At 42.3% G+C, this 22,630-nt stretch overlaps 1 protein-coding gene across 1 annotated transcript in view; it reads right to left on the reverse strand.

The window, feature by feature from the left end:
• The window catches only part of LOC145353962 (nuclear factor of activated T-cells, cytoplasmic 2-like), a 148,928-nt gene extending 126,947 nt beyond the window's left edge, over positions 1–21,981 (reverse strand). The window contains exon 1 of the mRNA XM_080205001.1: positions 21,855–21,981. Coding sequence (XP_080061127.1) covers positions 21,855–21,915 — 61 coding nt within the window. The 5' untranslated portion in view covers positions 21,916–21,981. The remainder of the gene's footprint in view (positions 1–21,854) is intronic.
• Positions 21,982–22,630: the final 649 nt, after the last annotated feature.

The raw sequence follows: 22,630 nt of genomic DNA on the forward strand, positions 1-22,630 counted from the left end.
GCCTTATTTAGCACAAGATGCCACCTTGTTAAAGGAAATATTAGAAATGGCTACCTGAGGATCTTCAAGGACTGGGAGCCGATTAAAGAGGTTGCATAACATTTTGGTGGCTAATGCTTGCATTAACGCAAACTCCTCACAGCAACCAGCTGAGTAAGAGTAAACAATTTGTTGCTGAGGATTCTGTAAGTTACTTAAAATCAGATTCAGTTCAAGTTGTCCGCTTGCTGCTTTGAAGAGGTGATTTGAAACACATGGATGTCTTTACCGATGCTCTATCAAAGTTTGTTTTGAAAATTCTGAGGACATCAATGAAACAGTAAGCGTTTGTGCTGTTTTCCCTTGGAGGAGTCACCAGGAGAAAGTGTGTGTGGTCATGGACATCTTGCTGGTACCCCCTCCTTGATTGGAAGAGGACTTAGAACATAGAACATAGAACATTACAGCGCAGTACAGGCCCTTCGGCCCTCGATGTTGTGCCGACCAGTGGAACCAATCCAATGACCCTCTAACCTAAACTATTCCAACGTTATCCATATGCCTATCCACAGACCATCTGAACGCCCTTAAAGTTGGCGAGTCCACAACTGCTGCAGGCAGGGCATTCCACGCCCTTACTACCCTTTGAGTAAAGAACCTACCTCTGACATCCTTCCTATAATTACCACCCCTTAATTTAAAGCTATGTCCCCTTGTGTTAGCCATCACCATCCAAGGTAAAAGGCTCTCACTGTCCACCCTATCCAATCCTTTGATCATCTTGTACGCCACAATCAGGTCACCTCGTAACCTTCTTCTCTCCAACAAAAATAACCTCAAGTCCCTCAGCCTTTCCTCATAAGACCTTCCCACCATACCAGGCAACATCCTGGTAAACCTCTTCTGCACCCTTTCCAATGCCTCCACATCCTTCTTATAATGCGGCGACCAGAACTGTACACAATACTCCAGGTGTGGCCGCACCAGAGTTTCGTATAGTTGTAACATGACCTCACTGCTCCGAAATTCAATCCCTCTACCAATAAAAGCTAACACACCGTACGCCTTCTTAACAACCTTATCAACCTGGGTGCCAACTTTCAGGGAGCTATGCACATGTACCCCGAGATCCCTCTGCTCATCCACGCTACTAAGAGTCCTTCCATTAGCCCTATATTCTGTACCCCTGTTATTCTTACCGAAGTGAATCACCTTACACTTTTAAGAAGGGTATGATGCCAATGGAATAACACCAACAACAGCAGGAAAGAGAGCAAAGAGCACACCATTCCTATTGTGAGTATGGAATATTCCTGTTTGCCTACTAGGATCTCTAGTGCCATGTCTGTGAGTTTTCTTCCTGGATCCCTGAGCCTTCTCCCTGGACCCCTGATCCTTCTCCTTGGATTCTCAGCCTTCTCCCTGGATCCTTGAGCTTTCTTGCTGGATCATTGAGCTTTTTTCTGGATCCCTGAGCTTTCTCCCTGGATTTCTTAGCCTTCCTCCTGGATCTCTGAGCCTTCTCCATGGATCACTGAGTCTCCTCCCTGGATTTCTCAGCCTTTTCTCTGAATTCTTGAGCTTTCTCCCTGCATCCCTGCACCATCCTGAAACAGACAGATGTGTCTCAGCCAGTGTGTTCCACATTTCCTGTGGTAGAGGGTGAGAGGAGTCAACATTATACTTGTCCAGAAAAACTGCTTTGAGCGCCAAACCAGCAGGTGTTTGTTTTAGTTCTTCCAGACAACTTCAACTTATGGTAAACAGCAGCTAGCACCAAGGCTGCAAGTGAAAACCAGGTGCCCAAACAAACATGTCTTAACACAGCAGCCACTTCACGCCTGTTTACACCTTTTCATCAAATTGACCGCGGTGTACAGCTAATAACCTCCTGATTTTAGCCACCAGCTATTGATAAGAACAATGTATTTCATTCAACTCAATATTACACATGATATAAAATGAACGCTTTGATGTCAACTTTCTCGGCTATGTTGTGAGTTTTACCATGTAATCCTCCATATGGTGAGGTCTAATTTAAATTGTCCTGTTGGGGAGAGTACAGGTATTGTCCTGTGGAGACAGAAATACCAGAAAGACAAATCTGTGTGGGCCACTCTCACTGATTGCCTGGAATCAAAGCAAACGCTTTTAGGGCAGGTTCCCTATTTGTACTTTCCAACAGAGTCATATGTAGCCACAAAACCTGGTCTCACGGCACTACTGGAGTAGGAATATGGACATCAAGAGCCTTCAAAATAACCAATGCGTGCTTTTGAGCCAGCTTTGGGTGCAACCCACACAGCACCCCATGGAAAGGTGCTGGCGAAAGCATGCTGGACATGCACAGGAAGCTTTGACCATCAACAAGTGATGATGCCATACATTCTCTCAGGCTCATGTGGCACACATGCTGCAAACCTGGACAATGCAAGTTCAACACGCAAAGAAAAATGATTGACAATTCACCTGAGAAAAGAGCGTTGTGGATGCTGCAAATGCAAGCACAGACCTCGGCCCAAATTTTACCATCCTGCCCATCACAGGAATTGGAGCAGGCCAGGGAACGGTCCGTTGACCTCTGGTGGGATTTTACGGTTTTGGGAAGAGTGAGGTCATAAAATCCCATCCCCCAGAATCAAGACAGCAGTGATAAAGATCACAAACTACAAGCCAGACTACTGAAGCAGCAACAGATTCAAAGTTAAGGTAAGCAAACAGCTAAGTTATTGCCACTTCCAGAACTATAGCAAAGCGCTGAGGGCATGTAATAGGCCCAGATCAGGGACAACGGCAGAAAATGATTCTTCCGATACAGAGCAGTTTCAGGTTTACATAAGAAGGATCGTAAATCAGTACTTTACTTTATGAAGTAGGGGCCATTGCAGATGATATTATTACAAGGCAGGGTGTCAATGAAGCTTCAAGCTCATTTAAGAAAGTTCTCGTGGTATTCAACACATCCTTCAGTTGAAAATATTTGATCATTGAGTGAGAGATGTTCAATAAGACAAAGCAAAAATATGGCCAATCTATGCACTGATTTATAAATGAGCTGTACAGATCTGTGGAGAATTGCAACAATAGGGTCCTCGGCGGGGGGACTCTTTCGGGCAACAATAGGGTCCTTGGAGATGATTTAATGTATGATTGTATAGTATTTGAGGCCTTAGATGGAACCTTATCACATCTATTTATATATCTCTGAACTCTACATGAGGTTGCACTTCTGCTTCCCACCAGATCTCTTTGTCATGTGCTATTGCATCGTAATTACATCAGTGGTTACATCAGCATCAGATGCTCCTGATGTTAACACTTTACTCCACATCTTCCTCCAAGTCATTATCCCACCTATATACATACTCCCACACGGTGAAGTCCAGATTTTAACCATGCTAATCTGAGCAGTAACATTGTAAATGTGCAAGCTTGAAGTAGAGAAACAGAAAAGCAGAAATTTGAAATAAAAACAGGAAGCTCTGGACTCAGCAGGTGAGGAGGCAACTGTGGAGGGGAAAATAATGTTCCACTCAAGCCTCCTAATCTGCAGAGTATTTCCAGCATTTTCAGTTTTTGGTCGAGCAATGTTATTTTCACCAAAAGCTAAAGCAGTTTGTAGAATGTTACTGTTCACAAACAACTTTAACTGGAACGACAGAGTTGATTGATTCTTCTTGGACTCAGTAGGGGACAACTTGGCTTACCAAATGTCTATAAATTGAAGTGCCTTGTGTATCAATTGTAGGCCGCAAGGGTGTGTTCCTGGCTCAGATTTTGCAGTGAGTAATGAAGCAAGAATATGCCTAAACTGGACAAGTTTTCTCCTCTGAACTACCTCTTGGACCACAATTTATATCTGCAGTACACCAATATTTTCTGGTGATGGGAAGGACCAATATCACATGGTCCTTTCACCCATCAGATTAAGCATCGAAGCTCTTGCTTTGCTGCTTGGTTCATGCCTGGAAATGGGTGCAAATGAATTGTCAGACATTAAGTCAGGATGATTCATTTTGACCACAAAAGGGAATGATGTCTGAGCACCCACACCCCATGATGGGAGGGACAGTAGCTGTTTCCAATGACAAACCTACTGGTGAATCATAGGACAGGGAAGAAGGCCAAAGTTTAATGGGACAGTCCACCCAGTTTCTGGGAGCACAGGGAATAACAAGACAAAGGGGCACATGCAATAGCCAGTCAGTCCAGATTGTCCCGTGGTCAAAGCTTAGCTTGGTGAGGAAGAGGTCACTCATCTTCAGCACTGGACAGAGCTAGAAGGCCATCCAGAAAACAAAATTAGCTAACTCAGATGGAATAATGTGGCATGGTTTAATCAGATCCCTCATGTACAGAGAGGGAAGTAACGCAAGCAAAGCAACTGAGATTTCAGCTGTTACTTTATCTGTTCATTGCAAAATAAAATGTTCTTTTGCATCTTCCCTCTTCTCACTGAAGTGTTTGCCAAAAGTTGAAAGAGACAAAATCAAGTTTGGATCACAAAATTTTCTGCCTTTGGGTTCACTGTCATATGACAGGTGGACTGCGGCAGCCACATTGGAAGGGTGAACCCAGGACAATATTAACGCAGTTCCAAAATTTATAACAAGTGGCCAGGAGCTGCCGCTACACACAAAATGTTAAGTTGCCTGTATTGTGGAAATGAATTGTCAGTTTCATGTGAGGTCCAGTAGAGCAGCGAGTTCAAATTAAGACTGAACTGACAAATGAAAATGTGTGAAATGAAACGGTGAGTACAAATCTATTTACAGCGCAGAATTTCTCATAAGCATGCACCAACTTAGCAGGCTCCATAGGGATTCTACGATTATATGATTCTAAAAGGTCATTAATATGCTGTGGAAATAGAACTTTCTTTCACTAATATTGGCAGATAAAGGAAATGTAATTTATTACTGATACAGAATACACGGTGATGTCTATGGGCTAGAAAAAACATCTTGTTTTTCACAATGTGCATGCAATATATGCTCAAAAGGCCTAAGGCCAGCTTGAAATTTCACTAAGTATCCTGGATGTATTTCCCTCCACAAACACTGTGTACTGAAGGACTATCACCCACTTTTCATGTGGTACCAAATAAAAGTCAGTCTTTATCAAAAAAGATAGCTTTGGTTCATACATAATGACAAAGTTTCCTGAAATTCTTGACTGCTTAACTAATTCTTGTTTGGGGAAGGTGGCTGATTCAGAATTGGTGCATGCTTACCTACATAACAACAGTCACTGCACTCTTGCAGAGGTAAATTTCAATGCAATAAACGTGTCCCACTAATACAGTTATCATTTATTCATTGGTTGTAAAAAGATCCACATACAGATTAAAGGGAAATGCTGGATTTCAACAAGACAGAATCTTGTGGTTTCAGAATTGTAGTTAAAAATCTCTATGCAATTTATCTCCCCACTGAAGAAAGAATGTCAAAAGTTCTAATATTCTGTCAATTCATAATTATGATCAAGTGAGGAACCTGCTAACTACACAACAAATATTGGATATTGTGGAACAGTTTATTTCAATACTTCTGCTTCCATCCTGAATTGCAACAGCATTGTTCGAATGGTTTAAGTCTTCCAAATCATGGGACTAAATTGCTGCTTTTACAGAGCTTGAGGCTATCTGCTTTTACAGCATATGTACTGTTCATCTGAGACCATGGATGGTAATTGGTTTCAGGTCTATTTTGGTGTCAACAACATCTGTCAATTTAGGGTACCTTGTTGTCGTGCACAATAATTCCCAACACTGAATGAATAATAAATGTAATACTATTACTGCAAATTTGTCAAACAAAATGCAGATTGCTATTGGCCACTATTACTTCTAATTGATAAACCATGTAGTTTCAAACAAACAGTGCACTGTGTTTTAATCATAGAGTCATAGAATCCCTACAGTACACAAAGAGGCCATTCAACCCATCGAGTCTGTACCGACCACAATTCCTATTCCCGCAAGCCCACACATTTACCCAGCTGATCCCCCTGCCACTAGGGTCAATTTAGCATGGCCAATCAACCTAATCCGCACGCTTTTGGACTGTGGGGGAAAACCAGAGCACCCGGAGGAAACGCCACACAGATAGTGACCCAAGGCCAGAATTGAACCTGGGTCCCTGGTGCTATGAGGTAGCACCGCTAACCACTGCAGCCCTCGACTTGGGCAATGTACAATATTTAAAATTAAACATCAAAAAGGTCCATATGCAACATGCATTATCATATAATAAATGTAGTTAATCTTTTGGAAGTTGTACATAAATAAAAGATTTCAACCAATTGAAAATTATCATAAGTCAAAGTTCATTTAATGTCCCAGTTGAGTGTAGGAAATTGAAGATCTGTTTAAAGAAAGTATAGTGTTGAAAAAACTGCAATAGGAATATTTCATTCTGCAAGATGTAAAATATAAAACAATTAATATTTTATAACCTTACCACAGACTTCCATCAAAAAACAGATCTGATAGTTTATCTTAGCAGGTCAATGCACTCTTAGGACTGTCATGAGAACAAAGATGAAAAATTAATATTTAATTATTAAGGAAATGATTTTTGATGCTGCTTACTTAGTTTATTGTCTGAAGCAAAATATTCAACATCATTCTATTTTATCTAAAAATTAGCCTGATGAAATATTTGTGCATTGTGTGTTGCATGCATTTTAATACTTTTTCAACCAATGTGGGATTCTACAAAGCTAGAAGAACAAGAAACATATAATTAGGCCAAGTTACATATCTTGATTGGATTTTGCGGCCAATGGTAAAAGAATGGCTCACTGAGCTAAAAAATGCTGTCCACAAAAATATAGTGAATTCCTTGATGTGAATTTCACATTTCCTGACATTAAATGGGTGGCATAGTGGCACAGAAGTTAGCACAGCACCAGGGACCTTGGTTCGATTCCCAGCTTGTGTCACTGTCTCTGTGGAGTCTGCACATTCTCTGTCTCTGTGTGCGTTGCCTCTGGGTGCTCTGGTTTCCTCCCAGAGTCTGAAGGACGCGCTTCTTAGGTGCACTGGCCCTGCTAAATTCTCCCTTAATACACCCAAACAGGTACTGAAGTGTGGTGACTAGGAGATTTTCACAGTAATTTCATTGCAGTGTTAATATAAGCCTATTTGTGGCAATAATAAATAAACTTAAATTCACCTGGCACACCAACTATGGGAGATATCTAGTGCACAATAGGTGATGACATTAGGCAGCTTGAGTAGCCAATCGCGTTAAAGAATTCTCGTAGGCAGCAATAGAAGAGGTAAAAATCTCTGGTCTTTGTTCACTTTTCTCACCATTTCACACAGGACAAAAATAAAGAATGAGATTAAGGTAAAAATGGAAATGTTGTAAACAAACGTTTAAATATACATTTTTTTACATCTATGCATTTTATCAAAATGGAAAAAATGGAAATTATATAAATACTGTATATAAAATTATTTTTTCAGTGCCACAGAAATTGTTCATCCATAATTATGAGTGAGTTAACTGTTAAAAACTCAATCATGCCTCATTCAACAAAGTGCAACTTCTTGAAAAGATTTTACAACAAGACTAATTACATAAGAAGTGGGCATTTGAGTCAAATTATTGATTTCTGAATGATTTTCATCTGATTTGATTTGATTTATTATTGTCACATGTATTGGGATACAGTGAAAAGTATTGTTTCTTGCACACTATATAGGCAAAACAAACTGTTCATAGAGTATATCGGGGAGAAAGAAAGGAGAGCATGCAGAATATAGTGTTAGTGTCATAGCTAGGGTGTAGAGAAAGATCAGCTTAATGTATGATAAGTCCATTCAAAAGGTCTGTTCAAAAGTCTGATGGCAGCAGGAAAGAAGCTGTTCTTGAGTCAGTTGATACACAACCTCAGACTTTTGTATATTTTTCCCAACGGAAGAAGTTGGAAGAGAATATGTTTGGGATGCATGGGGTCCTTGATTATGCTGGCTGCTTTTCCGAGGCAGCAGACTGCCTCTGCAATCTGCAAGCACTTTAAAAGCATGTTCTCTGAAGAATCACTGACAGCAACTTCCGCACTTCCATGTTAACTGCACATGTACAGACACCCAAATTTTCTATCAGATTCATGGACTAATGTCAGTGAATGTTTATAGTTTCACCATCCCTATAACTACAGAATCTGAGACATTACCTAGTTGTCTGCTTTTCTGTTCATTCGCATGTAAGGAAGTTATTTTCTCATGTAATGCTTTCAATTTTATCATGATGGAAACATTAAAAAAAGCACAAATGAGATCATGAAACAAAGATGCTGACTACCTGGAAATATCTATTCCCTTTGCTCCTCTCCAATTCATCTTACAGAATCATGAACATCCTTATCTGAACAAGTATGACATTTCCATTCCCAAAGCATTGTTGTCTGTGTGGCATTTTTTGATACTACTTCAATTCAGTACCAATCAATGTTGAGTTGTAAAACCTTTTCTGTTACAGACCCACATCTACATTGGATGGAACCATTAACTGTCATTTTAATTTTTCTTTACTTTGGATCTGCAGGATTTCCTGATTAGCATTGGTGTGACACAAGCAGAAATTGTTAATTGATCTCACAAGTCTTCAAAAACATTGTTGAGAAATTCACACGAGTAGAGTTTTTGTTTGTTCGATATGTAAGGACATGCAACTGAAGTACCCAAGTCCAGAAATTTTCACTATAGGTTGACAAGAATCATGGCTTAGGAGACCCATGTGTGCAGGGAGAGTGTAGTGGTCAACCAATTAAAGCCATGCAGTTCAATAGCATGCAGAGTACCAGTAAGCCTCTTGCTGTTCATCCAGCCAGGATCAGTGGCTCGCTTGGCCACTTGTGGCCAACTTCTCAGTAATGAACCAGCAGCTTTGTCATTCATCAACAGTGCTCTAGAATATTAGTTTAACTACTGAGTCACCACACATGGCTGACTCAATGTTGAAGAATGGTGTCAAAAAGAAAAAAGACGATGCTGGAAAAAAATCTGGGGATCTTCTTAGGTTTGGTACTTGATGTGTCCATTGTAGAATATTCATTAACTGGTCAAATGAAAGGCTAAATTGCATTGCCAAAACAGAAGGGTATGAGTCAGAGAAAGTCAGACTCAAACTGTTTGATGTATTAGTCAGAAAATAATCTGACTACAATGTCCAGTTGTGATCACTGAGACACAAGAGAAACATTCAAGCAGTTCAGGGAAGAGTCATGAGGCTGAGCCTTGACATCTGAGCAGTGAAATAAAAAGTGCATGAATTAATTGAAAATTAATTGAAGGCCACGATAGATGAGCTGAGATGGTCAGCTGATCTTCCTTATTCATATGCACCTTCAATTACTGGATATATTATCCAGAAGCAACCTCAACTCTAAGGTAACCTTGACTACATCCCAACATGAAAGATGGTCACTCGTTATCATCAAGCATGCAGTCCAAGAGGAAAAAGGATACAGTTATAACTAACTGTCTCACCTAATCCCTCTCATTCCATAAATATTAAACAGGTAACATTATATTCCATTATTTTCTTTGTATTTCTATGAAATTTAGTACTGATAGATGCTTGGAGCCAGATTTTCAAATCAGCTTGGGGAACCTAACGCCTCCCCAGCCCATGCCCCAACTGCCTTGCAACTTGAAAATATACAGCAATATCTAGAGCAAATATAGAGCAAAATATAGACCTTCTGAATTCCCAAAAGAATTCCTATATTTTCTTTCTGCTATTCATCATTACAAAATGATCTGAAGGAACAATGTAAGAAGTCAGCAATTGAAATGTTGCTTTTATATAGCAGAACAACAAATTACTGTGAAAGACAAGGGGAGGTATCATGGTAGATTTACCATTGCAAACAACAAGAGTACATTATTGATTATAGTTCTGTTTGCAATCTTTTCAAATTGGGCAGTTTTCATACTATGACGTGGGAATAATGGATCCAACTGGAGCACAAAGCAATCATAGTCTAGAAATGACCATATATTAGCATATAAAACCACAGGCTGCTGGTGACTTTAAAATAGCTCCAGTTATTTGTGTTTTGCCCAATGTGGAAGCCGCGTAACGATTGGAGAATAATGAATTATATTCCTAAGTCTGCAATACACATTTAAATTCCATGCGCAATTATATCATACAATTGCAGACAGATTTTATGAATGATCTTTAGAGGTCTCTTTCCTCCTTATCCTGGGACCTCCAAAGATCAGAATCTCACACTGAATCGATAAGCTAATATTTCCATTTGAATAAAAAAAGTTGTGAAAAGTGAAATTTGTTTTCCTTGCACTTATGATTAGATAAGTTCTCTTGCGCATTCCTCTTGAAATGAGTTCATCAGAGAGCGACTCATTTCAAAAGGCTCGAGCGTACAGTATGAAGTTGATAACTTACTAACATCGCCACAAAGAAACTAATGAGCAGGATAGAGGTGATGCTGCTTCCCATACCATGCTTCAGCAACAGACAAGAAATTCCAGTACAGTACACAGGACAAAGATTCAAAATGACCTTACGTAATGTCAAGGTGTTCAGGCACTTCCTCCCAACTGTTACTGAAAATATGAAGTTGATTTGACTGCTCAGTCCCTCGGTTTGATTTTCGTTTGGAGTGGGAATTGAAAAGTGGATGGAAGATGTCAAATGTTATATTTATCTGTCTGAGTCAACAAAGACAAAGGACAGTGGTGCATTTGAAGCTAAGAAGGTTTAAAGCTCCCACTCACTCAGTAGGGCTTTCGTCAGCAATATTTACATTGACAAGAATGAAGACATTTAAAGGATGCCTCACTGGATTTCAGAACATGTAGGAAAGGAATGGCTGTAAAATTCCAGCCATAGTTTAATTATGCATCAGCGAGGAGCTTGTTGAATTGCAAGGTGGGGCAGGCAAATTGCAGGGTGGCTGCAGTACCTTCGACCTTATAGGGTCGAACGTACTGCCGCCATATTTAATTGACACCCAGACACACATTTACCCACTGAAGGCTGCTTGTGTTGTTTTGTCCTGTTTCTCAATGGTGCCCAAAAGAGCCAAACCCTCTGCTCCACAGTTCAATGAGGCCTCCCTGGGCTTTCTCCTCCAGGCTGTCCAGCAAAGGTGGGAGGCTCTCTTTCCAAGAGATGCTGTCCACCCACCTGGCTATACCAGCCTGGGAGGAGGCTGCCAGCGGGGTTAGTGCCCATGCTCCACAGAAAAGGATTGTCCTGCAACGCAGAAGTCAAAGGAATTAGCTGATGCACTCCGTCAGAGTAAGTGAACTTTCTCCTCGTTCCAAACTCACACTCTGAGAAGGACATCACGCAGAGCTAGACTCAACAGGAACGTCACACACTACCAGGAAATGGGACATCAATGCTGTGTATTTGCCGGTTACTATAAGATCGCCATAGAAACATAGAAGGAAGGAGCAGGAGGAGACCATTGGGCCCTTTGAGCCTGCTCTGTCATGCATCATGATCATGGCTTATCGTCCAACTCAATAGCCTAATCCAGCTGTCTCCCCAAAACCTTTGATCCCATTCACCCCAAGGGCTATATCTAGCCGCCTCTTGAATACATTAAATGTTTTAGCATCAACTATTTCCTGTGGTAATGAATTCCACAGGCTCACCATTCTTTGGATGAAGAAATGACTTTTCATCTCCATCCTAAATAGCCTACCCTGAATCCTCCAAACTTACCATCTCAGGTAAGAACCTGCACAAATGGTGTCTTATTCCCTTATTGGGGAGGCTTAGCACACCCAACGTATGTTGGAGCTGAGGACACTCTCACCCCACAAGGAGCGAGCTGCAGGAGTGATTGGCTGGGACAGAGATCATTCCTGTGTGGAAGGTGAGATCAGATTCCCCTAGGGAGGTTCATCATCATCATGTACATCAGCCACATGCAGACAAAACCTTGTTATAGTATTGGAATGCGCCCAGTCAGTTGCTAGTTCCCTCTTCTCTCTATTCCAGCTACCATCAAGAAAAAGCAGAGGAAGAGATTCAGTATGCACCCCTCAGAGGAGGATGCTGAGGAACCATCAGATGAAGACCCGTCACTGCATCCACCTGCTCTCCCCCAGCAGGTACATGAACCTTGCCTCGGGATCACAATCGGTGATCACATCATGGACTGTGTCCATCGTTGGTGGAAGCCGTGACAGCTGAAGTCTCTGACACTCAGAGTTTAATGGTGAGCCTCTGGAATCGGGTCTGAGAGAAACGTCGGTGATGCAGAGGTGGGCAGTGGAATGTCAGGCAGGGTCATCAGAGGCCAACAATAGACTGCAACAAAAGATTGAGGAGTTTGTCCGCAGTCTGTCGTGGCTCTGACAGGTGACCAAGCTGAAGTCTCCATGTGAAGGGTGGTGTCCCTCTTGGTGATCCAGTTCCAGCAGAATGCACAGTCACTGCCAGATTTACATCTGAATCTAAACTCCATTGCTCTAGCCAGAGGTGTGTTCCAGCAGCTTGCAGCTAGGCGAGAGGGAGACAGGGCAACCCAATCTCCCTCCAGGTGCCTCTTCTCCTCAAGGAGTCGGGGAGAGGCCCTAGGCTACCCAAAAGGAGGAGGCACCCCAGCCAAACACCCCAGGAGGATCCATCCAGAACGCTCCAAGGTGTTCTGTTGCTGCAAATTCCCTCTGCCAGTGACCCCATCAACTCCAGCAGATCAGGCTGAGGGGGGAGGACCTGCCCCTGAACAGGAGACCCTTAGCATACCAGGTTCATCCAGGCCTTGGGCCTGCAGAGGAAACCCATCATCTCAGACAGTAGGGTATAGTGGTCACCAGGCTGCCTCCACCTCTACGGCAGATGTCAGGGCTGCACCTAGACATAGCAGCAAAGTTAGGAAAATTCCGGAGTTTTGAATTCACAATGTCCAATTAAGATGAAAATGGGAGAGAATTCCACCTCTATTTTTTGGGTGAGTTTTCACATCCAATCTTATGCACCCTGTCTCTGAAAAGATGGGCGATTGCCGGGATGCAAAACGTTATTTAAATAAATTAATCAGCCTCTTGCCCATTTCTGGTGAAAGGCTGACCACGCCAGAAATCCAGGTGTCGTAAAATCACGACAAGCACGGGAACAGACGCCATTCCCGGTAGCTGCTTTACGCCCGATTTTATAACATTTTCCTGCTGCAAATTGGTCACAAAGAGGTCACCCTATGTGACCAGGGAATTATTCATCAAAATTAGTGATTATCCGAATACTGTCACTCTGATGACTGTTGTTTGTAGATGTTACAAGTATTCGCCATGACCAATGTTAGTGTCTTTTCATTCAGATGCACTCTGCAATGGCATTAATGTAATGACTATGATGTTTTGGTTAAAGTGGTATTCATCGTCGAGCATCATAGCCTTTCATGCCTGCCTGCAGTGTTATTTTGTCTCTGCATTAAAGGCTGAACTTTATTCCTTTATTAGTTCACATTCTCCCCGTGTCTGATGCTGAGCAATGGAAGTTGGTTCCACTTGATGACATTTGAAATATTTTATGGATAGAAATGAGTGTGTGATGCCAAAGGTGTGACACCAAAGGTGTGACATCCTGATGAAACTGCATATCTACCAGCCAGAGAATCCCTCTGTGAAATCACAGAAATCAAATCAATATCACTCATCAGCTTAGGGTTCGTAGCAAGGATGGACCTTTGGGAGATGGACAGTGTCAAGGGCTGTAATGGTATGAAAGCAAGGCTCTAGTACATCTCCCGAAGGCTCAGCAGTGTCAATAAAGGGAACTATTCATCATTATTATTCATCATTTACTGCTGTGCCAATATTGACTGAGCCACAGCTCTCCAGATGCCGAGGCCAGATGCCAAGGCAGTGCAGAACCTAAACCAGACAGGCTTCTGACGAATGCAAGGTGATGAGCATTTAGCAATAGTCACACGATGGTTCTGCTGACCCTTTCCCTGTGAGGACGATGCTCATATCACTTGCACCTTTGAGACCAGACTCCACTTAGAGTCCAAACATCTGAAATGCATCTTTAAGCAGTCAGTAGTTTGCTGTATTAAGGATTTTGTGGCTGAATATGCAACATGGTATCTCTCCTCAGTTGCACACTTTGGATGATGAACAGGTGTTATCAGCCATATTTGTAGCGGATTACCCTTATCGAGAAACTAGCCCCCTTAGCACTGGGCTCCTTCAAATATCTCTGATATCTGGGCATGACTCAAACTGTACAAGTCATGTGAGCTCGCTGGGTACCTAGCACAAACATACTGGATCTTTCTGTGATCACAAATTAGCTGGATGTTCAGGGAGTGAAATCTTTTTCTATTAATGAATCCCACAAGTGACTGCAAGGGAGTTCTCAGGACCACGTGTGTGCAGTCGACAATACCCTACACTTGTGGGATGTCTGAAATCACAGTGAATCCAACAGTCCTGGCAGCCTGGCTTGCTTCATCCATGCAGAACAGCACATAATGATGAGCTCTATTGAAAAGGCCATCTGTTATCTCCCTTATATATATGTGTTATCAACTATGAAATTCCGCAAACGTCCCGGTGGAGGTCTAGAAAGATCTGTAGGCAAAAACATTCAGTGCAGTGGTAACCTTAAAGGTAACCAGTACTGGATGCCCTCTAAGTCTGCCTGGCCTGAGTTTCTCATGGAAATGTATGAGCTACCACTCCCTAGACAAGCAAAGGTGCCTGCTGCATTAGCCTTCACTCATCTCTGACCCATCCTCATCAGCTTCAGGGTCTTCCTGATGCTCTGCTGGCTCTTGTCCTTCAGGGCAATGGTTATCCCTGAGCTGTGCCAACTGGTAATGGGCCCTTCTTCTACTTATTCTTATCAAATCTATCCAGAAAGCAGTATTGTCTGCAGCCTGCATTCTCCACTCTCCCTTTTATGTAAATGGATACAATTGAGCAATCAATGGAAATTCCTGTGGAATGCTCTCCCTTCATATACAACGCAGTCTTCAGCACTTGACTTTCCCTTAGTCTGCACATCGCATACTAAGGCAACCCCTTGCAGGAGGACACTTGTTGGCTGAAACTTCCCCTCACATTCACAATGAGAGTCTTTATTAAGATCTACAGACCTAGGTCCTCAGAGCCATAGTCAGCCTTGTGTTGGTTGGCCTCCTGTGGTCTTTACAACAACAATGGATACCCAATCCTTGTGCTTATGTCCTGACTGAAAATATAGTGTATTGAATGCCTAGACTATGCACCAGAGAGATGGAGGCTTATAGGGTCCATACCCACTCTGTGCAGCAGATGTGTCCAGTGAATCTTGGAGCCTACATCCATTCTGACATGCTTCTGTAAGAATCCAATTAAGACCAAATGCTCTGTAATATGTTGGATTCTCATCTGAAGGTGCACCATTATTAATTAAGCCATACCTTACTCACAGTACAATGCATAACTGCCTCTGCCCAGAGAGGCCTTCCCAAACCCAAGCCATGCATGCCAAGCAGAGCCCTATAGCACAGTCCTCACAGCCCCTGGACAATATGCCCCCAACAGCAAGGCATCAATCCCAGGACAGTCACTGACTCCTCCTTGGACCCTTAAAACCTTTGCGCAGGTCAGTTTTTCACTACTCCACTCTATTCCTTACCCACCTAGTTCTGTTTCTGTCTTCCCCCTATCCTGTATTCCATCACCGCGCCCCCTTCCAGTGCTGCTTCTGTCTCTCTCCTCCCCACTGGTCTTGCTGCCCCTGTGTCCAGCCTTGGTGCAGCTTGTGATACAGCACCGAGAATTTTACAGTGATGCTCTTGAAGATAGATGAAAGCAGCGTCTACATGCCTTGACGTCATTGATGAAGTGAAGCTTGCCGTGCGCGTTGCTTATGTATAGTCAGAAAACAGACCATTCTAATTTTCTACTGGTGAGGCACTTAATTTGAAGGGGAATGTAATTCCAACCAGTTGGCCTTTTAATGAACATTCTTGAGATGCAAATAAATTCAAATGTGGTTCCTGACATAGACCAGCAGGAAACTCGACCTGCCTTTATTCTGCCTAAGTCAGTGAACAAAATTCCAAACAACTTTCCCTTCCATCATTCCAAACTTAGCGCCCCACTTGCCACAATTCCTGCCACTAACAGGAGCAGGAAATTCCACCCATTTTGTCAAAACTAGAAAAGGGTAGAGTTAAAAAGTGTTTAAAAAGTTTAAATCACATCCACAGGAAAAGGGTTTTTTAAAATCTTTTTTTCCTTCTAAGTGTTGCAAGAATAGACTCAAATATATAAAGTGGGAATTGGAAATTTAGCTCTGAGATACGTTGTTTAAAAAGACGCATACACTATAGACTTTATTTACACATGGATAATGGATAGTGCACATCCTATGGGATCCTTGATATATACAGATTGTGTAAACATCCTGAACCTCGATTACAGATTTGGACCTCAAATGGTTTGGTATAAGGACTGAACATTTCAACGTTTTCAATAGGAAGCGCCAGCAAAATACTGTGAGTTTATTCTATAACCCACATCCCAACAAATACATTGCAATACTTACAAAGCACAGTCTCACTAGATTAAACATATTTAAGATATTTGGCAAAAGAAGCAAGAAGAGATGAGGAAAACGCTTTTTACACAGCGAGTTATGATGATTTGGAATGCGCAGACTGAAAGATTTAGGCCGGGATTCTTTGGCCACGCACACCCCACCACCGCTGCCAGCAAGAACGGAGAATTTGGTGCTCAGCTAAATCTCCTTTCACTACAGCGTTACCAGAGAATCCCAGTTGCAGGTGAGATTGGAGAATCTGACCTTTCACAGTAACATTGTAAAGGGGATCACATATGTATGCATAGAAGTAACAATTGAGGGCTATTGGGAAAAGGTTAAGAGAGACATAATGGGCCAAATGGCCTCCTTCTTTGCTATATGATTCTCTAAGTAAGGCCTTTAGAGGCTAGAAGAAAGAAATCTTGCTGGAACAGAAAAACTCCTGAGGGGAATTGACAGGATGGAAGGTGAGAGGATATTTCCCCTTGTGTGAGAACCTAGGATTGGGGACACAGTCTAAAATTAAGAGATCTTCCACGTAAGGTGAAGACAAGGAGAAATTTTTATCCCTCAGAGGGTTATTGGTCAATGGAATTCTCTTCCCCAGAGAGTGCGAGAGGCAGGGGCATTGAATATTTTAAAGGCCGTATTAGATAGATTCTTGATTGACAAGGAAATCAAAGGGTATGGGGGGAGGCAGGAAAGTGGAGCTGAGAACACAGTCAGATCAGCCATGATCTTATCAAACGGCAGAGCAAGTTCAAAGGGCTGAATGTTCGATGCTTGCTCCTAATTCACACGCTTCCTTATATGTCTGATCTTTCAGCCCGAAACTGTATTGCTAGTGGAAAATGTTTAACAATAATACACATTATTTCATAGTTAATTAAAATGTTAGGTGGAGTCCATGAATTTCAAGTGCAAAAGGGATATTTAATACTATGCATTGGAGATAGACAACAAATAGAAACCTCAAACCATGAAAGTGGGAGAATCAGGATAGCCCTGGGTGAAACAACATCCAAGTTGAGTGTCAGAATGTGCCACAAGGGAGATTGGAGTGCTTGAGAGAATAAAGTGCAGGAAGCACCAGCATTCAAGGCTCAGGGGAGTTCTAAAGCACACAAAGTCTCTGCAGGCGTAGGAAACCACAAGGCTGCAGCTTCTGGTTCACAGGGGATGTGAAATCTGCTAAAGGGAAGTGCAATGAGATCTTTCAGGTTATTATAACATACCTATTATAATAATCTGAAAGCACATCAGACTACCAGCAGTGTACTGTGAGGGACGACTGTACTGTCATGCATGCAAATATTATGGGGTGCATTTTGCAGCTTGCCTTTGTTTGTTTGATTGGAAACAATATGACTGGCACAGTGGTTACCATTGCTGTCTCACAGCACCAGGGACTCAGGTTTGATTTCCAGCTTGGATCACTGTCTGTATGGAGTCTGCATGTTCTCCCTGTGTCTGAGTGGGTTTCCTCCTGGTGCCCTGGTTTCCCCGCACAGTCCAAAAGACATGTTAGTTAGGTGCATTGGCCATGCTAAATTCTCCCTCAATGTACCCAAACAGGCGCCAGAGTGTGGTAATTAGGGGCTTTTCACAGTAACTTAGTTACAGTGTTAATGTAAGCCTACTTGTGACATTACTAAATAAACTTTAAAGTTTATGTGATGCATGAAGCCATGAGCAAACTCTTCATGGGGGTGTCATTTCTCCTCAGATAATACGGATTGTATTATTTTTAAACAAAACGACTGTATTTGACAATTTGCTGCTTTGCTTTTGTCATTTTATCCCCCTCCTTCACCCTTGACCTAATACTTATCTGGGACTGTGGATACACGCATCCTGTTGTTGAGTCACATTACATCCCTCCCTGCCTCAACCCCTGTCACCCCCCTCCCCCACCCCTCACCACCCCACACTCCCTGAAGTCAGCAACCAGGAGTGAATGTGAAATATCCAAAGGTGACAACTCAGATTTTCCATCCTGCACCAGCAGATGCTACAATACTCAGCGGCCTCTCTCAGTGACTTAGGTTGAGAGCTGAACAAAGCAGCAATCCAACTTTTTAATTGCCAACCCATGACACTGAGCTCTTGCAGACTCTTGGTGCCACTGAGGTCTTCTTCTCTCAGTAGAAAGTCTCCTCCATCAGTCTGGTCTGTTCTGAGTAAACTAACCCCAACCAGGGTGGTAGTTGGGGGAGGGGGGAGGAGCAAAAATTAGAGTAAAATTCCAGTGTAGAAAAGGGTTAAATTTGACCCAGTTTCCCTTTCCTAATTGCCATCCAATGTTTCCTGCTAAAACCAAAAAAAGTGCTGAGATTGGAATTTCCTCCTTCATGGTGCCAGTTTCCTTGCTGTGGTAGGACATGCACAGGAGCACTGTCCCACTAAATCCCTACACATTTCTGAATTTGACAAATATTCCAGCATTAATTCCAGTAGACAAATATGCGTGTTGCATTTTAATAAGTGTAAATGAGTGGCCGAGATTGCATCCTTCATCATTACCGTTTTATTAAAGCTGAACACTGAAAAAGAAGTTACTTTAAAATGAAACAGGAGCCACTATAAGAGAAAATCATAAGATGGACTGCCCCAGTTCAGCAGTAAGTTTCGACAGAGGCAACTGAATTGAGAACTTTTAAGATACAATGTGACACTTTAAACTGCTTAAAATATTGAAATGATCCTGTCTCAAGAATATATGTGTGATGTGGAGATGCCACGGTTGGACTGGGGTAAACATAGTAAGAAGTCTCACAACACCAGGTTAAAGTCCAACCAGTTCATTTGATAGTAAACCCACAAACTTTCAGAAACACTGTTCCTTCGTCAGGTGTGACAAAGGAATAGCGTTTCCAAAAGCTTGTGAGTTTACTATCAAATAAACTGGTTGGACTTTAACCTCAAGAATATTTGCCAGGGTCAGTGGAGGGTCACACCAAGAGGAAAAAGTCCTGCACTGTCACACTGCTGCAGGTAGTGTCACTTAAGCTTTTTTTAAATCATGTTAAGATTGCAGAGATGCAAGATCAGATTTGAGAGTGACGGCCCCCACAGTTGAAAACATTACCAACATTTATTACCTGGGATTGCACAAGAATAACCATTTGCAAGACACTATAAGCCTATGGATGGCACAGTGCGGCCTCACAGCACCAGGGACCCGGGTTCGATTCCCAGCTTGGGTCACTGTCTGTGCAGAGTCTGCACGTTCTCCCCGTGCCTGCATGGGTTTCCACCAGGTGCTCCACTTTCCTCCCACAGTCTAAAGATGTGCCGATTAGGTGAATTGGCCAGATTAAATTGCCCCTTAGCATCAGGGGACTAGCTAGGGTAAATGCATAGGATTATGGAGACAGGGCCTGAATGGGATTGTGGTCAGTGCAGACTCGATGGGCCAAATAGCCTCCTTCTGAACTGTAGGAATACTATGAATCTATGGCGCCACAAACTAGAAGAAGTGATGGGAGGAGCAAACATAACATTCACCACTGATATGGCTGCCTTAATAAGGCATGACACCACACACAGAAAACCGTCAGGTGCCATATATGACCCACACACACTATATAATGCACTGCAATGCAAACAAGTTAAAATAAGAGCGCATTCATATATATGCCAATGCTTCCATCAGAGCAACAGTGCTGCAAGACTGCTACAAAGGTATTAGTATGTTGAAGAATCACACACCATCACATAAACACTCCCTCTCTTTCACCAGCTCTCCTATTCCAAACAATTTGTGACCAAGGTTGACTCAATCAATTCACTTATTATTAAAGTTCTTTTCATATAATACAAAGATGATTGTTTTCAAAATTTGACTTCAGTCCTTTTGTGAATACATGGGAATTGAAAAGGATCTTGCTGCACCATGCCTGAGATAGAATAGTAACAGAATGCAAAGGGTTAAATCGTAGTTTTTTTTCTGGGGCGTGGAGGAATCGGGTAGGGGGGGGCGGGTGGCGACAGAGATTGTCAAGGGTTTAAAAAAAGTCAGGGGAGCCACAGAGCTGTGTCTGGGAGTCAGAATGAGTCAGAGTTTGTAGTCAGAATAAGATTGATATAAAGTTGGACAAAGAGGCTGTGTGAAAGTTAAAGCTGAGAGACAGAGGCTGAAAAAATGAGTCAAAGTGAGAGAGAGAGAAAGTGGAAGGCAAAAATCAGAGAAAGTGTGAGAATCAATGAGAGACCGAGGCAGTGAGAAATTCTGGGAGACATTAAGAGAGACAGAATCAGTGTGTGTGTGTGTGTGTGTGTGAAAGTCACTGAGAACTCTGTATATGGGGGGGGGGGGGGTGGGCGGGGCAGAGAGACATAAAAAGAAAGGGTGGTTGCGTGGTTCAGTGAGAGTGTGTGTCTGACTGTCAGTGTGTGTGAGAGAGGGGGAGTCAGATAGTGTGTGGGCGGGTCAGTGGGAGAGACAGAGGAAGAGAGTCATGTGTGGGTTCGAGTGGAAGAGACGGAGAGCCAGAGACTGTGAGAGTGAAGCCATAAGGAGTTCGGATTGGATAAGGCAAAAGTTATGACAGCCACCACGTTTAGGTTGGAGAAGTGTACAGACAGGAGAGCTGCAATATCATCGGGAAAAGAGAGATGTGATACTGTTTTAGTAACCGACCCACAAAAAATTCTATCACAAAATATGAATAAACTAAAAATGTATCTAAAAATGCTGGAGACTAAACGAGGATGCTTTACTCCTGACTCACCAGTGTAGAAACCGCGGAGTCATGGAAACGGCTAACACTATTTGTTACCGACACCCATGTGTATTTTTTTTTGCAATGTTGTTGTGCACCTTCTATTTATTTACTCAATTTCACGAGAGCGGCTGTCTTTTTTTTCGTCCCGTCTCCTCAAGAGGAGCCGTCTAAAAGCGAGCAGCCTCGCGTCAGCACCGCTGGGGAAGGCTGCAACATCTGGAACTCCTTACAGATGTTTCCAAAAATGTCCAGATGCATCATTAAAATGACAATTACTAAAGTATTAGCGAGAATTCCCTCCGTCATACTATATATGTAGTTTAATAGCAAATGAATGAAAACAAAAGATACTATATATATTTAATTTGTAATCTTGATACCTTACAAGTTACATTAATAGGTTGGTGCATTTGAAATTCTTATATTGCCCTGTTGAGAATGTCATCACATTCAAAGCAATATGATTCATATTAATTCAAGCTCTCTGAACTTTTCCCATTAATGCCATCACATTTCAGCATGAGAATCGCTTTCTAGATTAATTACTCAACTCAAAGGCTGTTTAACATAAGATTATTAATAATAATCAGTTCCGAAGTAAATCCCATACCTTGATCCATAGACCTCATGATGTGATAGGGCACCACTCTGCAGGAAGCTTCTCTGAACATTTGCAGGCAGAGCGGTTAACATCAGTATCCTCAGACTGAAGTTTCAGTGCATAGGGCAAGGTTGCGAATAAGGGTCCCCTTCCTGGGGAAGGCGAAGCGGCAGCAATTCGGCTCTGTACACTCAGGCTCTGAGCTTCCCATGCGCTGCACTGACTTTCCTCTGTCCCAGAGCCTACTCAGTACAGAGGGAGAACGCCACTTCCTTCCCAAGGATCAGAGTGTTTATAGTTTCGCTCCAGTAAAATAACGGGATTCCCTTTATGTTTCCTCCTGTTTAGTCCGTTGCCTTGACCACCTTGGCAGCCATCCCGAGCCTGAACTAAGGGGTTTCCTGCAAACTCGTAACTCTGGAATCCATTACGTCGCCACAGATAAATGCCAAAGAATTTTTTTTTGTGGGTTTCTTATTCAGAAATACAAATGCTTCATTGTCAAATGTACTTCTCAAGTCTGAAGGACAAAGAAATTAGCCTTTTAAAAAGAACAGTCAGATACATTTTACAGACTCCATATCCCTATAGGAATGCTGAACGAAATTACATCAAACCAATTTTTTTTTCATTTACCAACCCCCCCACCCCACACGCTCCCTCCCCATTTTAATTTAGTTTTTTTTTCATATCGTTGTATTCTTATCCAGATCATCTTTGAGGCCACCTTCAGAATTCTGCACTTTTTTAAAAAAAAATTGTCTCCTTGGAGACAATTGGGAAAA

The sequence above is a fragment of the Carcharhinus amblyrhynchos genome, chromosome 16, assembly GCF_965287045.1.
Source record: "Carcharhinus amblyrhynchos chromosome 16, sCarAmb.v2.hapA, whole genome shotgun sequence".
NCBI classification, from domain to species: domain Eukaryota; kingdom Metazoa; phylum Chordata; class Chondrichthyes; order Carcharhiniformes; family Carcharhinidae; genus Carcharhinus; species Carcharhinus amblyrhynchos.